General features: G+C 42.4%; 1 protein-coding gene across 2 annotated transcripts in view; it reads right to left on the bottom strand.

Annotated features, from left to right (window-relative positions):
- The window catches only part of TENM1 (teneurin transmembrane protein 1), a 330,568-nt gene that overhangs the window by 15,269 nt on the left and 296,105 nt on the right, over positions 1-19,194 (bottom strand). For both annotated transcript variants that reach the window (XM_081808286.1, XM_081808288.1), the window contains 3 exons: positions 15,783-15,955; positions 14,369-14,604; positions 1,231-1,527 (listed from right to left, as the gene is read on the bottom strand). In XM_081808286.1, the coding sequence (XP_081664412.1) occupies positions 1,231-1,527; positions 14,369-14,604; positions 15,783-15,955 (706 nt within the window). The remainder of the gene's footprint in view (positions 1-1,230; positions 1,528-14,368; positions 14,605-15,782; positions 15,956-19,194) is intronic.

The following is a 19,194-nucleotide window of genomic DNA, read 5'->3' as shown; positions in this document are numbered from 1 at the left end:
ATTTTGCAAATCATTCTTATTACCAAAATTCAAGAGGAAAGACCCACTCTATAAGATTCAGATGTTCCTAGTGTAGAGTGTAGATTATAGATTTGACCTATTTCTTCAGCAGACAAAGGGTGGATACAGCAGAGGACTCTCTTCTTTACCCTGGCTCCCAAGTGGAATTCTGCTTTATCTCCTAGGCATTTCCAACTTGGCAAGTTCCCCAGCAACTGCCTCTGGGAAGTAATATTATAGTTTTATAATGACATACAACCACTGGCATACTTTTCCCCCCCAAAACTTTGGGGAGTGTATCAGAAAGGCCTGACATTATTGGGTACAAATAGTGAAATTCTGTCATGTGAGCTATGAGCTTCTATGACTTCTGTAAGAACTTCTAGGGGTTAACTTGCACTGATTACCCTTGAATCCTCAAGGGAAACATTTTTTCAGTATTCCCAGAAATTGATTCAGGACTGATGAATTCGGTTGAATGGACAGATTTGGGAAATAAGAGATGCCATCTTAGGACATCAGAAATTGAGATGGTGGATGGAAATCACTCTCTCTTATTGTTCTCTGCTACTGATCTGGCCAGAAACCATTTTGCCCTGTGGGGGCTCTTTGACAAATGGTTCTGGGGGTGGGATTAAAATCCTTGTCTATTTCCACCAGACGGGAGCCCGGGAGCTCCCATTATGGGTGCTGCTGGAGACTCACTGCACACACAAAGGACTATTACCAATGAGGCCCCACTGCTACCGTTTGCTCAGACTGATTACTTGTGAAAATTAGTCCTCATATGTATACCTACTAAAACTTCACTGATTATCCCAACAAAATTAGAATTCCTTATCCTCTAAGAGGTTCTTCTCCAGAGCTGAGATACATTAACACACAATTTTATAATTTTCGACCTATTTTACCTCAGTATGAGCTTTCATAATAATGAGGATACCTTTTCAAGAGCTTCAACAAATATGCTCAAATGAGGAGAAAGCAAAGCCATTATCCTGACTTCAGTTTGAAAGAGTACCTGGCAGAGCGTGGGGTTGGGGAAAGTTTTTAGCTGAAAAACAGCTTATCCTTATAGATGCATTTGGTTGTTGCTGTTACTTCTACAGGGCCTGACAGCCAGAACAGACTTTTCTCCTGTGGGTCTCCTCACCAAGATCGGTAATTAGGGCCATTTTCAATATTCTCGTGCAGAAACTCAGAACTAGTTTATTCTCCCTACAAACTTACCTTTTCTAAGTAGGTATAGCTCCAAATTTTTCCATCAGCCCAAGTTCTTGAAATTATTTTTCCGCTCTGGTCATATTCCATTTTTTCATTCCACGTCCCTCTTTGAATAAACGTCACCAATCCCGAAGGTGAATATGTGATGTTCACTTCATTATATCGGCTTACGGGAGACCACAGAGTAGGTCGTCCAGTCTGGTCATAAAGAATTCGAAGGGTGAATTTCCGGTGGTCATCGTAGATCTTTCCCGTGCGAGTTATATGATCAAAATCTATGGAGAGCAGGTTTCGGTTATGGGCCTGCAAAACAGATATGAGACCTATTTTAAGCACTGCTTTGGTTCCTCTCATCAAGTGCATTCACAATCATGAAGCCGCCACCTTAAATCCACCCGGAGCTAAAGACAAAAGAAGATGTTGGGGGTGGGGAGGAGGGAAGGCCAGTTATGGGAGGTTTTCAGGCAAAGCATAGTAAACCGGGTATAGTTTTTATGCAGATTTAGATCCTTGCCTTTTCCACTGATGAGAGTTTCCAGAGACTTAGAGCCATCCTCCCTTTTCTGGTACAGAGAGGAAGACACCCTTAGAAATGGAGATTTCCCTTACAAACATAGATGCCTCTTACAAAAGGGTAGCTTCTACTCAGTTTTCGGAGCTTCTGAGTCGGCTGTTTCTTAAAATCAGCCCAGGGGCGCCTGCGTGGCTCAGTCGGCTGAGCGGCCCGCTTTTGGTTTTGGCTCAGGTCCTGATCTTGGGGTCATGATCTCCAGCTGGTGGGATCCAGCTCCTTACGGGGCTCCAGGGGCTGAGCGTGGAGCTTGGTGGGGATTCTCCCTCCCCCTCTGCCCCCCAACTGCGCATGCACATACATGCGGGCACTCTCAGGAAAAAAAAAATCAGCCTAAAATAATCTTTATGTCAAAAAGGCATATTTTACGGTGGCAAATTCTGCTCTCCTTCAAACAAAAAAGGAGACACTTTGAGAAGTGTCAACAGCAGTGGCCCGGGAATCAGGAGCCATTTCATTAGCTGCTTGTCTGTGTACCAGTCATTTCTTCTATCAGAGGCTTAGTTTTCTTAACTGTGAAATGAGAGTGATATTACCAGTTCCTACCACAGAGTTGTGCTAAGAATTAAATAAGATTACATATACAGGTACTGCGAAATGTAAAAATAATATTGGTAATTGTTATTTTAAAAATATAATGATTACTTTTCTCATTTAGGTTAAGCTTTTGAATGGGTCCATGTGTCAGATTCCAAGGTGATTGTAGTTTGGTGTACTAGATCTATATCTGTAGGAATTGTCAACATGATCCAGAACAGAATGTTAAATATCTGGCTAATCTGAGGAAGGGAGAAAAAAACCAACATTAGGGCTTGACTACATTAATCAGAATTGAACTAAACAGATTCACTCACTACTCAACTAAACTTTATGTTCATTTTTAATTTTTGTGGTCAAGGATCCTTTTAAATATCTGAAAGCCACATACTGTGTCCCCAGGAAAATGCACATAAACACATACATGTACATGATAAATAAAATCTCAAGGGGGCTCTGAAACCCAATCGTGAAACCTCTAGGGGTCTCAAGAGTCCAATTTTAAAATCTCAGTTCAGAAAGAGATTTTTAAAAATTTTTTATTGAAACATTTTTATTTTTATTTTTAAAATTGAGATATAATTGACATAGAACATTATATGAGTTTCAAGTGTACAACACAATGATTCAGTATTTGTATATATTGTGGAATGATCACCACAGTAAGTCTAGTTAACATCCATCACCACACATAGTTACAAATTTTTTTCTTGTGATGAGAACTTTTAAGATCTATTCTCTCAGCAACTTTCAAATATACGATACAGTATTATTAACTATAGTCACCATGCTGCCCATTACATCCCCAGGACTTCTTTATTTCATAACTGGAAGTTTACACTTTTGACCACCATCACCCATTTCCCTCCCTGCCCCTTACCCCCAGCCCCAAAACCACCAATCTGTTCTTTGTATCTGAGTTCAGTTTTGTTTTGTTTTTTAGTTCCACATATAAGATCCAAACAGGATTTTTTAATCTTAGTAGCTAGATAACTGTGAAGGAGAGCAGGATATGCCACCCAAAACGTGCCACCTTGTATGCATGTGGATTATTTTGAGCTGAGGTCAATCAAGACCCAGCAGGCTCAAGAAAAACTTTCACCTCTTCCTTAACTACCTAAAAGAATTTAGATAGGGGGCCTGGCTCAGGAAGAGAGCTATTACCCGAGATTACTTTGTATTTGAATGACCTATCTGTATGGCAGAACAAACATCCAATTACCAAACATCTGCTCTTATTCTTGTCCTGTGAATTACCCTCCTCCCCTTTGAAGCCCCAGGCCCCTCTCCCATTCCTTAGTTCAGGATGGTATCTAAGCCTCATATTGCCTTGACTGTCTCTGAGCCTCTTGTGTTTTTGTGGAGCTTCCATAAATACAAAATTAAATTTCTTTTTCTCTCATTAATCTGTCTCATGTAAATTTTATTAGACCAACCAAAGAACCTAGAAAGGAAGAACCTAGAAAACCCACATTCTCATTTCAAAGTCCAGTCTTCCCTTGCTCACTTTGGTTTTCAAAATAGTTTCCACTCTCCATCATAAAAGTGATGTTTTTTCGTTGCAGAAAAATTGGAAAATAAAGAAATACAAAAAGAAAATAATTACCTGTAATCTCACCCTCCAATGCTAATCACTGCTAATATTTGGCTGCATTCCATTTATCTCTCTTTTATGCATAATCTGTTTATACATTCAAAAAATACAACTAGGATTGTACTTAAAAGTCCTGTGTCCTACTTTTAGCTAATGTTTTATCTTGAGCATTCCTTGTATTATTATATATTCTTAATATGTGAATTTTAATGGTTGCATAGTATCTTCTTACATGATAATTATTTATCCTTTCTCCTATTGTTGGAAGTTAGAGTTTTTATTTTCCATTATTCTTTCATATTTCATATTTTGCTGAACATTTTTGTAAATGAATATTTCCTTAATACAGAACTGAAGAAGTGAAATTACCAGGTGAAGTGATAAGAATATATCAAAGACTCCTGATGTGACATGAGTCATTACTTTATAGTGCATGAAGCTTCTACAAATTTATACTTCCTTTAAGTAGTAGTGGGGGAGCCCATCTTATTCCATCCTTACCAGCATCAAGTAAGTGTTAGCATTGTTAGTAAGTTTTTCTCTATATCAGAGTGGGAAAATGGTATGTTATTGTAGTTTAAATTTGCATTTATTTGATAACTAGTGAGGCTGAAACTTTTTTAATGTCTATTGGCGACATGTATGTCTTCTATGAATTGTCTACTCATGAGGTTTTTTTTTTTTTTTCATTTTTCTATTGGGGTATGGCACTTTGCTTTAAAAAAATCTCTTTTGGTTCAGTTTCTTCATCAGCCAGCTGGGGCTAATAATATTTGCCCTTAATTTTGAGCTTCTGAAAAAAAAAAAAAAGGACCTATCAAATGTTCCATGACATGAAATCTATCCAGAAGACTAGAGATTAGATACTTAAATTATTTGAAAGGAAATGCTGTTAGTCTCAGGGGTAGGTTTAATTTGGGAAAAGAGACACACACAGATTGGGAATCAGGACTCTTTTTTTTTTTTTTTTTTAAAGATTTTATCTATCTATTCATGAAAGATAGAGAGAGAGGCAGAGGGAGAAGCAGGCCCCCCGCAGAACAAGGAGCCCGATGCGGGACTCGATCCCAGGACCCTGGGATCATGACCTGAGCCGAAGGCAGACGCTTAACCGACTGAGCCACCCAGGCGTCCCTGGGAATCAGGACTCTTTAAACCATCTGTAGCCAATGTATGCAGTATTGTAGTGCATAAATATACAGTAACCTGCTGTTATTACCTAAAAAGTGATAGTGTAGCACATATTTTCTGTCTTTTGATACGCAGGGCTTGGAAACCGATATGTAACCAGGTGTTCTTTCCTCAACTACCTTTCCTGTGGTTTTATAGCCACATATCTCCAACTGTAATAACGCTCATTTACAATAGCTGTAAAATATCCATGTACTCCCAGAGACGGTTGTAACTGTTACAATTTATGTTATAATGATAGTTAAAGAGCCAAAGTAACAAGTGATTTCCAGTTCAACTAAATTTGTGGTTTTATTTGTCTGATAGATTAAGTTTACTACTCAAGAACACATTTCTTAATAAAGTCATTACAGTTAACACAAGCAGGGATCACTGTTAAGTGGTACAAAGCAAGCAGAGAAAGACGGCCTAATGTTCTTTCTGTGCTTGTCAATACGTCGACAACCTTGCTTCTCTTTTTCAGAATAAGGTACTCTGAAACTCAGATGCTGTGGAAAAACTATTATCAAAGGTTTGGAAGGTGTGATATTGTGATTTATAAGAACTGTATATTTGGTCTTGGACCCTGTTCCGGGCACAGAGCTCCTGAAACCCTTGGAATCTCCTGTGATAAGAATGATAAAGCTGCCTTTTGTTATGTTAAGGAGGTGACTTTTGGAAGCCTCTCAAGTAACCTAAGAATGGGGGCTGGTTGCCAGGGAAACCAACCACATGATTAGAGGGTTAGAACTTTGAGTACCTCCCTCCAAACCTCTGGAGAAGGGCGGAGTGGCTGGAGGTTGAATCAATTGCCAATGGCCAATGATTGAATCAATCATTCCTAAGTAATGAAACCTCCGTAAAACCCAAAGGACAGGCCAGAGAGCTTCGGGGTTGGTGAACAAGTGGAGACGCTGGGAGAGTGGAGCATCCGGAGAGCACGGAAACTCCGCACCCTTTCCCCATACCCCGCCTTCTGCATCCTTCCATCCGGTTCTTCCCGGGTTATATCCTTTTATAATAAATTGGTAATCTCATAAGCAAAATGTTTCTCAGTTCTGCGAGCTGCTCTAGCAAATTAATCAAACCCAAGAAAAGGGTTGTGGGAACCTCTGATTGATAGCCAGTCCATCAGAGGCACTGGTAACAACTTGGACTTGGTGACTGGCATCTGAAGTAGCGGGCAGGAGGCAGTTTTGTAGGACTGAACCCGTAACCCACGGAATCGGATGCTATTTCTTGGTAAATAGGGTCAGAATTGAACTGAATTGTAGGACAGCCAGCTGGTGTCCCCAGAATTGCTGGTTGCTGTGGGGAACTCCAGCTCCCACATTGGCATTGGGTCCAGGAACCCAAAAGAGAAGGTACTGTAACATTCGGCTCAGAGCTGAAAGGGGGTGAAGGAATAGAAGATGCCACAGAGTCCCCCTGAGTCTCCTGCGGAAACTATGTCTGAGGAGGCTGGGAAGGAGTATGCTTGTCCAGGTGGGCTCTCCCATCCCCATCCTTGAGTGCTTATATGCTCCAGCCATTATGGAGGAATCCAAACTTAAGCTGATTGCTTATGATTGTTGGGGTCATAAGCAAGGTTGGGAAAGCTCCACATTCATACAAACACTAGTTTGCCTGAAAGACAATAATCGCCTTTGACCTAAGTGTGGGCCATCCATCTTTATTTCCACTTGCATGGGGGCAGAATTTGTCACCCCAAAATATGCCTCTTTGGCATAAGGATTATTTTAGGCTGATTATTTTTAGGAAACAGCCACAGGAGAAGCTCTTAAAAAACTGTGAAGTTACCCATTTGCATTTATAAGGGGAATTTCCATTTGTAAAGGTGTCTCTCTGTACCAAAAAGTGGGGAATGACTAAATCTGTAGAAACTTTTAGCAACGGAGAAGGTGAGGATTTAAAATTGCACAACAACCGCATCCTTGTTTATTGTCACTTTCCTAGTAACCTCCCATAACTGACTCCCCACCTCCAGCATCTTTTGTCTTTAGCTGAGGATGTTACTTAAGGTATTGGCTTTAGCTATTTGGGGATCTACTCAGTTTTCCTGGGTCTCTCATGTACATAGGAGGTATACATGTTATTCAACTTATGCTTGTTTTTCTCCTCTTAATCTGTTTTATGTCAGTTTAATTATTACACCAGCCAAAGAACTTAGAAGGGTAGAAAGAAATGGTTTTTCTCCCCAACACACTCTTCCTCCAAACAGTCTGCACCAATTCTTGTGCTGGAAAAGAGGGGGCAAAGAAAGGGGTGAAATTTGGTAATAGCCCCAAGTTAAAAGGGGTCTCTTTGGACAGGTTGCACATTGAACGAGACCTCTGAGTTTGACAACAGCTGTATGTTGGGGTAAGAAACCTGGATTTGGTAAAAATTTTCCATAGGGGAAGAAGTATCTATACTTTAATTCATCCTTTGGTTTTCCTTATATTTTTTTTCAGCTTTGCTAAGGAGAAGTAAGGAGAAGGGCTTGCTTTTTGATCATACTTGGACCAGAAAGGAAAGAAGGAAGTGAGTGCCCTAGGGAGCCATGGGTTGTGTTTCTAGCAGAAATCAAAGTGCTTGGAAAGGGTGGGTACAGGCAGAAGCTCCAAAGAAAAGTGTCCTTTGTCTCCACTCAGAGCCTTTTCTTGCTCCTTCCTAGAATTTGTGTTTTAATTGCTTAAGAGAAAGTCCTTTCAAACCTTCCAATTCAAGACTCATTCAATTAGTAGGATAAAGATATATTAAGTTGCTTGCTGATATTTGACTGTTTTTGGCCTACAAAAGGGGCAATTTGCTATGGTTCAACTGAATATGTTTTATATATCTTATATTATATATGATATAAATATATAATTATATCTAAAAAAGACACATACACAAAATGTATTGAACTCTAAGGAAGTTATGATTATGGCAGTTGGTTTCTTTTTTTTTAAAGATTTATTTATTTGAGAGAGAGAGAGAGTGCTTGGTGCATGAGCAGGGGTTGGGGGGGAGGGACAGAGGGAGAGAGAAAATCCTCAAGCAGACTCCCCGCTGAGCATGGAGGCTGGCTTGGGGCTCAATCCCAGGACCCTGAGATCATGACCGGAGCTGAAATCAAGAGCTGGCCACCTAACTGACTGAGCCATCCAGGAGCCCCGTGATTTCTTCTACAAAGAAGAGAAGGCTGAATTTTCAAGGATGCTGTCTAGCATTTCAGCTCACGGTGCAACTGAATTAACCTGTTAACTTTTGCTGAAGAAGTCGGAAGGTGAATAAGTGAGATGGGCCAAATAATCACATCACAGTTTGGGAGATGCACTGTATTTAATTTCCATGAATTTATGAGAATGGATAGAAAAGTCACAGCCAATTTTAAATTAGTACATGCTACTCTACACTCACTGGTTTTTTTTTTTTTTTTTAAAGATTTTATTTATTTATTTGAGAGAGAGAGAATGAGAGAGAGAGAACACATGAGAGGGGATAGGGTCAGAGGACGAAGCAGACTCCTTGCCGAGCAGGGAGCCCGATGCAGGACTCGATCCAGGGACTCCAGGATCATGACCTGAGCCGAAGGCAGTCGCTTAACCAACTGAGCCACCCAGGCGCCCTACACTCACTGGTTTTGAGGTAATTAGTACTTAGTTAGAAATCAATCAGTACAGTGCTACAGATTTTATTTTTTTTTTTAAGATTTTATTTATTTATTTGAGAGAGAGAATGAGAAACAGAGAGCATGAGAGGGAGGAGGGTCAGAGGGAGAAGCAGACTGCCCGCCAAGCAGGGAGCCCGATGCGGGACTCGATCCCAGGACTCCAGGATCATGACCTGAGCCGAAGGCAGTCGCTTAACCGACTGAGCCACCCAGGCGCCCTGCAGATTTTATTTTTTGTTGATAATTGTTAGGCTGACAATCAAAACCATACTTAGGCTTGCTTTTATTTCACAGATTTGCCTATAAATGAACAGGGCATGTGTTAGCATCAGCTGCTACTACCCCATCTGGAATTTCCTTTTACCTCTTTTTTCTTTTTTTACTCCCAAGACACTCTCCTTACCTTGCCAGCCCACAAAATCTTAGTGCCAGTAGGGATCTTGGGACATAGGCTATTGAGTTGACCTGCCTGGGTTCAAATCCTGCTATCCCCACATACTAGCTGTGTGTGACCTCACTGTGCCTCTTCCTTCCTTCCTTCTTTCCTTCCTTCCTTTTAGAGAGAGAGGGGGTTGCAGAGGGAGAGAGAGAGAGAATCTTAAGTAGGCTCCACGCCTAGGGCCAAGCCCAGTGTGGGGATTGACATGGGGTTTGACCTAACAACCCTGAGATCAAGACCTGAGCTGAAACCACGAGTCGGATGCTTAACCAACTGAGCCACCCAGGCGCCCTGTCTCTGTGCCTGTTTCTTAATCTGTACAATGAAAATGATAATAATAGAACCCACCTGATAAAGTGTTATGAGTACTAAATGAGTTAATATATGGCATTATACATAGTAAGACCTCAGTGAATGTTATCTGCTTAATTACGATCAGTTGTGAAAATGCTACTAATGATAGAGATTGCACAGCCCATATCCCTCATTTCATAGATGGGAAAAGTGGTGCAAAATTATGGGCATACCAGTTCTTCCTCAAAATCTTGTTCATTCCGCTCACCTGACTTCTGCCATATCATTTAACTTGGATGCTTTTTGCATTATATTGATTTGCTCTTGTTTAAATACTTTCCTGTTGGTGAATTCATTTGCGAAACCATACAACAGACACTTGAGGTTTTTTATACCAAATCATTAATGTTTATGTGCATGTGGAATAGTATGTGAAATAATACTTTCTTCCTAGTTATCTTAGCGGGGCTGACTCAAGATTAACAAATAGAGGAGCTTCTATGATTTGAAGGCCCCAAGAATGCCCTGACCCCAAAAAATCAACTCTGCCCAGTTGCCTGAAATCTCCTGTCTCCTGGTGACTCCTTAGGGGTAGACACACTGTTACTTGGGACTGAGAACCATAGATATATTTTTAGAATAGATTCATCTATCTGCAAGCAGCCTCCTTATCTAAATTTTCACAAAATAAGTCCCTCCAGCAAACCTGGGGAGAAGGAAGTTAAAATAGCGTGAAGCAAATGTGAACTCCAACTCTGAGCAGCCTGCAGCTGTGTGCCCTGTCAGCAAAGGCATTTTCTGAGAACGGAGGGAGATGCTGGAACCCTGTTGGCTGCCTCCCAAATTCCCCATCATTTGTCAGCCTGGGACCCTGTGTTGCATCTGGGCTTGTTTGCCCTTTCAGAGCGCAGATCACGTATGGACATGCGCTGAAAAACCAATCTACCCCGTTCTCAGTTATCTTTGAGTGGCGAGGGGACAAAAATCAATGGTGAGGGTTTTAGATTAGTCTTTGCTTCATTTTGCTTGTAAACACATAATCATCTTACTTGATTTTATTACTTTGGTTTGAAGTGCTAAGCTTCCTGGACTTTTTTTTTTTCTTTTCATAAAGGAGGCTGCGGGGCAGGGGTTTTGCCGTAACCTCACATCTCAGTCTGTGAAATCTTGTGAAGAGCTCTGGGATCCAGCGCTGGGCTGCGTCTCCTAGAACGGCGTTATTATCCGGGGAGGTGGCGAGGTGCAAGCCGGGTGAAGTTCCTAAACTGGTTTGCTGTGGGTGAATGCCCAATTCTTTTACAACGGCTTCCATTGTGATCTAATCTCTACTTTCTCCATTGTAAAGGGAAATGCATTTATGGGGACAGGCTGATGCAGCAGATCAGATACATGTAAAAGTACTTTGCAAGGAAGATGATGCAAACACACCTCAGGTTGGGGGGAAATGGATTTTTAAAATAAAGGAAATCTCAGGATGTTAGTGTGATTTGTTTCACTTAATGGAGCTGGTGCAGGACGGCCCAGAGGTAACAAATCCCTTGCTTGCCCAGGCTGAGCAGGATATCACGTTTTTTCAGCAGTCTGCCTTGTTCACCTTGAAGGGGACCCTGACTTCGTATGCAAAAAACCCACCAGTCACGGGAGAAGAGCAACGCTTGTTGCTTTATCTCCAAGAGAAGTCTATCCTTTTCTGTGTTTTCTTTGAGCTAGAAGGTCTAGGGTGGATGTGATCGGTAGCTTTTTGGAATGCCCATCATCTTACCCAATGGGCCTATAAATGAACGTGCCATTTTTGTGCCTGAACAATTAGTGTTTTATGACCTGCTGCCCAAGCACATTTAAAAATCACAATCACACCTTTGTTTGGTTTTTCAAAGAGGAGTCCTATTTCCTACGGTACAGCAGGGGTTTCTATGTTGTGTGACTATGTGGACCTGGGATTCTGTCTCAAGAGCTCTGGTGTACCCACTCGCACTTGCTCTGGAATGGCTGCCCCACCAGGAGAAAGAAATGATTCAGTCCAAGGCCTTGAGGTACGTGAGGACACCCGAGAGGCTTATTCTTTACATGAATGCTTACAAATGGGTCACTGTCTATCTGGCCCAGGAAGAGAGAATGTTACATCTTGTGCTATCTGCTCGCCCCCTGAAAAGCTACCAGAAATGAAGGGGCACGATCTCTGAAATAATAAACTCAGCACGGAAAGAGAATTTTGCCTTGTCAAAACTGGATTCACACTTACGTTAGGGGAGCATAGTCCTTGCATTAAATTGGATTTGCCTAATCTGGGGAAACTGAGGCAGGAGTGTAAACAAAAATGCATGAGGATGGGGAGAGAAGGTAAGAATCAGCCAGTTAAACAGCTTCCCTTCTCCGGCCTCTTCCACACTTTCCCTGCCTGGAGGCCAGCCAGTTGTCCTGTACCACCCACACTTGCCAGCACATTAGAGTCGATTATTTGCCTCTTTTTGTCAGCATTGAAATGAGGAGTCAGGCCCTGCCAAGGTGGCTCCACTGAGTGGGGCAATGATATATAGATTAATTATTTTAAGAAACAAGGCAGCACAGCATGATGTAGTGGAAAGACTGCTGCGCTAGGCGAAGACCTGCATTTTAGTGCTGGCTCTGATCCTTAATAGCTGTTTGACTTTGGGCAAATCACTTAACCTCTCTGGGCCATAGTCTCCTTATCTGTAAATTGGGAATAACAACAGTTGATGGTTGTGGTGATCAAATAAAATCCTGGCTACGAAAGCCTTTTGTTAACTCTAAGGCACTAAACATGTAGAGGATTGCTGTTAGGTTTCTACGGATGTGCATGGTAACACCACTCAGCTGAGAAGGGGCTCCCTTCTGTCGCAGAACCTCAGGAAGTGCCCTGGAAGTCACATAGAAGAGAAGGTCCTGAATTTGTTGCCCTTATAAGCAGTTCCACAGATCTGCTCAACTATACCACAGGAAGGGAAATGGGTCAATTATAAATAAAATCAACTAAATAACACTTCACTCCTTACTCTAAAGAGCCCCCAAATGTTTTATGACCTTTAGCTTTTCAACATTAAGAACAGTTTGGGATATGAGGTGTAAACTATAGTTTAGAATTTCTCCATTATCTGTGCACATGGAGGGGAGAAAATGGTGGGTTATCTTAGAAAGTGGAAAATCCCAAAGTCACATAGTACAGGATGTGTTATCCTAAAGAATGGGAAAACCCAAAGGCACATAGTGTATGATATGGTTCATAATGTTTTATTGAGGCTATAAACTGGGGGAGGCACTAAGAGATCATTTATTTGATACAATTATTCTATGGTGAATCCATGAGGTTGATAAGCCATGTGTAGATGGTTCCTACTTTGCTCTAGAATGATATTTTCATTTCACAGGTGAAGAAAATAAAGGCATTTCTTTTCTTTCTTTCTTTCTTTCTTTTTTTGATTAAGTAGGCTCCATACCCAGAATGGAGCCCAGTGAGGGGCTTGAACTCACAACCCTGAGATTGAGACCTGAGTCGAGATCAAGAGTCAGACGCTTAACTGACTGAGCCACCCAGGTGCCCCAATAAAGGCATTTCTTAAGCCAGGTCGACTAACTTCCCCATCTAGAGCTCTACCCAGGAGATCCTATTTCTGGAATTCTGACAGAAACCTTCGCTGCTTCCCACAAAGAGAGGTGTGTGTGTGACTATGTGCACTGGTTTTACTTCTCAATTCAGTGGCGCATTAGTGGTAAATATTCTGATAGAGACTGGCGATAGAATCAAAACATGCAAATTGACTTGTGCATGCAGACAACTTTAGTGGCATTATGAAGACCACCCCGAAGTCTGTGTCTATGTGTCATCAACACAAGTGATTGAAAAAGAGTACTGTCGTGCATTATTTTGTCCACATCACGCCTTCGGACTGGTTGGACTGTTTCTTGCTGGAACTGGGTGGTTGTCTGGCATTGTATTTCCACAGCCTAAAGGTTATCACATTTTCACTGTGAGCCAATTTGTACCATGAGTGAAGAAAATGCAAGCATCCCAGGTATCCCAGCATGACACAGGTGCTTAAAGCAGGCCTGGCCTCAATTGTGAATTGATTGTTTCCCTCGGGCTGGCAGTTGCTCTGGGGGTGATACTGAATGTTACTATATTTGGAAAGTTGGTCACATCATCTGAACATTGGTTAATGCTTAAGAAGGGACAGGTAGACACAGTGCTGTGGTGGTTGTAGGCTTTGTGTGCTGCAGAAAGGCAGGTTTGACAGGGATTCTGCTAGCTGCAGTGAATTGTGCTTGGTAAGGACTTGGAAACCTCCCTCCCCCGCCCCCGCCGGGACAAACCTTTAATTTCCTCTGGGCAGCTCTTCTCTGAGCACCACTAGTCCAATCTCAGTACTGGTCCTTTACCCCTCTGGCCCTTAGTAATGTATTCACGGCAATGTTATCATTCACTGATTTTTTCCTTTTAACTTGGCTTTGTCCGAAAGTTGCCTTATGTCTCGCATCCTTGTGTGTGCGCCTGCCTGGTCTTTCCATATGAAGTATAAACTATCCCCAAAGCAGGGAGCTGGGTCAAGGTAGTGAACCTGATAACCATCTCCGGGGCATGCTGTGAGGGATTCTGGAGGGCCTCCTGACTAAACACATTTCTCCACCCAGACTTTCTTGGTGCCTGAAATTGCTACTATTAGAGCACTTTAGCTGGCTAATGACAAAGAAAGCTCCTATTAGAATGTTCATTTAAGGATACTGAACCATTATCAGCCATTAGCACCCTCTCTTGAATTAGTATATCATATAAGCCAGTCAGTCACCTAGAAAAGCTTTGTTGCAATGGGCCTTCAGATTAGGGCAGCTCTGTGGTTTTCGAACATAAAACAGAAGTTCTATATCTTGCATCGGGTCAAGCCTTACCCTCAGTCTCCTTTCAAAAGCTGAAATGTTGCCTTTGTTTTGCTCCCTGCGCTGCCGCCACTCGATGAGGTTTGCATTGTGCTCTCCGGGCAGGGAGATGTTGCATTTGCCTGGGGTGGGGTTGACCGCCCCGGCCAAGATGTGGGGCTCTGAGCTGAGGCTGATCTCCATCCCGCTGGCAAAGGTCACGCGGAGGGAGCCGTCTGGACTCACCCGATAGGTACTCTGGGTATTTTCTGTAGGCAGAAGAGCAAAGGAGGGAGAGGGGAAGAAAGGGAAGTGCAGGAAGCAGAGGAGAGACAAGTTTAGATTCGGGAGGCAAGTGTGGGGAAGGATGAGCAGGTGGGTCGCTGTGGACCTAACTGCCTTCTGGGCTAGCCGGCCACGCTCACAGGCACATGCGTTCTCTGTCCATTTGGGTCTTGTTACTCTCATAGCTGGGCTATCTTGTTCCTTGGATAAAAGATTCCTGTCTAATACTGCAGGCTGTTTTTGGCTTGTCTTTTTCATTTTTAAAGAACTCCCTCACAAAATCGTTCTCTGACTTGGTGGGTTGGCATCCTCAGTTTGATATGCTAGGAGCTAGAAGGAGAAGAGGATGAAGGTCACCTCGGCATCCTGACTGCCTGGGGACGCGGGCATGGCTGCTGCACCCGGCAAAATGGTTACTCTTACTACCGATCCTGTTAGAGTGAACCTGAACTCTGGGCAGTTCTGTGCCTGGCCCCACAACCTGACAAGAGAATCAGTCCTTAATGACTGGGCAGAGAGAAAATAATTTCTCTGTGTCCGTGTCCCTCTAGCTTCTGAGACATTCTTTCCAAATGCAACCATTTGTCCCTCCCTTGGTCCCTCCCTTCCTTCCTTTGTTTTCTTCTGTCTCTCTCACTCTCCCTCCCTCCTTCCTTCCTTCCCTTCTCCCCTCCCTCCCTTCCTTCCTTCCTTTTTTCCCCATTCTTACTTTTCTCTCTGACTAGAATGAGATTTTAATTCTCTCATTTCACTTACATTCTTCCTTGGTGTGTATCCCAAGTCATCCTTTTTATTCACCCACGTCAGCATTGATTTAGAATGCTAATCTCAGATGGGGCACAGACTTCATTTCTTTAATATAACCCAATCAAGGCCTAAAAGAGCTTTACAAACAGCTGGGTGCTGGGAAATGACTTGAAGGGAGAGCAGACTTGGCAGGGATTGAACCTCACAGCTCCCACAGAGATGTGGCCCAATGTTGGTACGCGAACTTTGTGAATGGTGTGATTTTATTTGGGTTTCAGCCTGCATAGCTGGAAAATAAGGAGAAGAAGCCATCTTCTCAGCCAGAAGTGAATTCTATTTGTTAACGGTGTGCAGAGGTTTGATGGTAGGTTAAGAAAGGTGCCTTATAGTCAGGTGAAGTGGGAAGTATCCTTACCTTGTTTTAAAATATATATGGTACTAGTTGCTGTCAAGTTGGTTGACATGAGGACATTTTCACGGTTGGAAGTATCTAGTTCCACTTTTGTCAGCTTCTCCAGGTCACTGTGGAAACTGCTGACCTCACCAGTGGGAAACGTTGCATTGGTCAGATGTCCCTCGGGGTCATACCTGAGGAATGCAACCAATCCCAACTTTGAAGCCTCTTGGCAGTGATAACAGGCCTTTGCAAATAAAAATCTCTTGGCAGCTAATACAGTTTAACTTTGAGTGATAACAAGTATTATTAACCTTGTTCAATAAGAAGAAAAAGGTCAGAGAGATGATTAATCAAACGAAGGTATTTCTTGCAGCTTCTGAATTCTTGATGACTTCCTTGAGCTGTGCTGTTTTACAGAAAAAATATATCTGGTAATGAATCACCAGGGTGGAAAACTGATTTATGAATCATGTCCTGCTGTGTGTAATGTTGCAGGGAGGCCTCCGTTTGCAATTTGCGTTGATCCCACTGGGTGTGATGGATAACAAAAGCCAGTAGAGGGTGCTGTTGGCAAAGGAAAAGGAGGCACAATCGGCCCCCGCCGTCTGGAAGGGCAATAAACTGATTTTGCACTGTGATAGGAAAATTATATTTGCTGCTGTTTAAGTTGCCAAATTTGAGATGAATGAATCATTCGTCCAACAAAATGAACAAGCAGAGAGGATAATGGAAACATGTTCATTAAAACATTCTGGAGCCCCCTGATCTCAGTTAATTTTTTTAAAAAAAATCTTTTTAGAGTATAGTACATAATGCATTGTAATTTGCCTATATGAGTAAGAGACAAAAAAATAATTACCTGGGATAATAGGCAATAACCTATATCTGGAAATATAGTCTAGCGAGTTTACTTTAAAAAAAAAAAATCAGAATGATTGGCAATCTCACTGTCCTCCAAATGGAAACTGCTTCCCTGAAGGCTTTTGACGTGGAGCTGTTCTTTTATTGCCAATGGAACCATGAAAAATAAACACTTCATTAAAAGTAAAGACATGCACTTGGAAACCCATTACTGTTTTCTTTTCGAGTTGCAAATTACAAAATATTTAAGCACTTTTATTTGCTTTTAAAATGTTAAACAATTATATTCTTTTTACCCGAAGTGAGCAGAATAGAGCCTGGACACAATGGCAAAGTCTGGCTCTACTATTTTCTCCCCCGACAATTACGCAAAATGGCATAGTGATTTAGTGTTAGTTCACTAGGTTTTAAAGAACTCGGCCTGGATAGTTGCTCAAATTTTAAAACCTAGACCAGCCTTTGGTAGGCTTGGGAAAAGGGGCTGGACCTTATTTCGTCAGACAGAACTGAACCTCAAGTTCGGTGCAATGTGTATATGAGCACGTGCTATCAGTTTAAACAGTCATGTATGCAAATGAAAACAATCAAATAGGTCAGTTGATATCACAAGCCCAATTGTTTAATTGGAGGCATCCTTGGTTTAAGTGGATATTCGTCAAAATGGTAGCTGGTGTGTTGCTACTACGCAGCTCAGGCCTCATTATCACGGAAAGGCCGAAGGGTGCTGTTTGCACTTGGGGTTAATGGTGGAATCCTGGCCCCTGCTCAACCCCTTTGCCCATGGCCTGCTCTGGGGCTCTGGCTGCAAAAGGCTGGCAGGCCCAGCACAGCCTTGACCTTGTCTGCCTGGTCTTACTTCCAGGAGAGGAAAACAATGTCTACCTTTAATTTTCCCAAGTGTTTCCAGGCAGCAGATAGAAGGAAGCTGCCTTCCTCACGGGGGAGACTGGGGTCCCAACAGCCTAGATTCTGCAGGCAGTTCCTCTCTGTTTCACGTCCATCGACAGCAAATCAGCCTCACTGGATTACCTTTCCTGGTTCCTGAGTAGGTTCCTTAAAACTTGGCAAGGTCACTCATCGTCATTCCTCAGGAAATCTGACCTAAGATTCTAGGCATGCAAGTTCCCAATGGGCTTTCCAGCTTGGGGACGGTTGCCTTCTTTCTCAGTCACAGGGCCTCTTGTTTAAAGCAAGATTTCATCTAAAGGTGAAGGCAGTGGTTCTGGCCACTTCTCAGGGCAAGATCACAAGATCGGATGCTGTTTGAGGCATCCACGAGCAGAGGTACAAGGACCAAAAATTCCAATGAAACTTAGCAGTGGCCTGGGATACATTTGGAGAGGAAAGATTAATAGTCCTGGATAAGACTGTAATTACCTGGATAGATCTAGCTGGGAGGTAGCTGCCTGATCCTTTTCTGATGAGGGAGGCAATGGTGTTGGGGATCAGGTAGAATTTTCCAGAGCCCTGCCCAGTTGCTGGGTAGCTGGAAAGTTATATTGCCTGATTTCCTTTCTGTGGCTGGACATGCATCCTTTTTGAAAGTGTGTATTTGACTTTAACTCTATCCTAAACAAAGCACTCTACCTGGAGGGCATAACGCTAAGTGAAATATGTCAGACAATGACAAATAGTGTATGATCTCACTTGTAGGATCTAAAACAAAACAAAACAAAAAACCCACACATACCAAACTCAGCAAAGATCAGATTTGTGGTTACCAGAGGTGGGGTGTGGGGTGGGTGGGGGAGTTGAAGGAAGGTAGTCAAAAGGCACAAAGTTCCAGTTATAAGATAAATAAGTAGCAAGGAGGTAATGTATGACTACAGCTAAGAGTTGCTAAGAGAGTAGACCCTAAAAGTTCTCATCAGAAGGAATAAACCAGTTTCCTCTCTCTATTTTTGTATCTATGAGATGATGGAGTTAACTAAGATTGTTTTGGTCATTTCTCAGTCTTATTATATAAGTCAAGTAATTAAGCTAGACACCTTAAACTTCTACAGTGCTATGTGTCAATTATATCTCAATAAAAGCAAAGGGAAAAGAAAACCCAAAAAATATCCCTGAAGCACTTTACCCAACACACTCACAGACCCCAGTTCTGCAAGTCAGTCATAGCAATCATATTTGGTGGTATCTTCAGTGTGGTGTCTCTGTCCTTTGCATGGCCCTAGGTCTAAACATATAGGCCCACCTCTCTTTTGTGGGATCATTTCCAAAGGAAGAGCGACAGGTTGAAGTACTGATTAGTGGATAATTCCCACAACTTTGGAAAGATTGCTCAAAAGTGGCTAAGAAATAAAGGGAGCCTTTGATTTCCTATGGCTTGCTTGAGTTTCTTCTCTCCATCACAGGGGAATGCATGTTTCCAGACTGAATGTCAAAGATACAAGTTTAATCAAAACCTCTTATGCTGTGTTTCCCTTTGGTGCCTGCATCCTTTGGTGCAGAGTACAAGCCAATATGCTGCAACTGATACCCTCAGGCCACAACAAGGTAGCAAGCCCCTCCTTCCCGGGGCCGGGGGTAGCACTCGCTTAACCAGGCCTGCAAATTCTGGCTGGTGAAT

Source organism: Leptonychotes weddellii, chromosome X (genome assembly GCF_054177405.1).
Source record: "Leptonychotes weddellii isolate Sample4059 chromosome X, ASM5417740v2, whole genome shotgun sequence".
In the NCBI taxonomy this organism is placed as follows: domain Eukaryota; kingdom Metazoa; phylum Chordata; class Mammalia; order Carnivora; family Phocidae; genus Leptonychotes; species Leptonychotes weddellii.
This window is presented reverse-complemented; position numbering and strand designations above follow the sequence as displayed.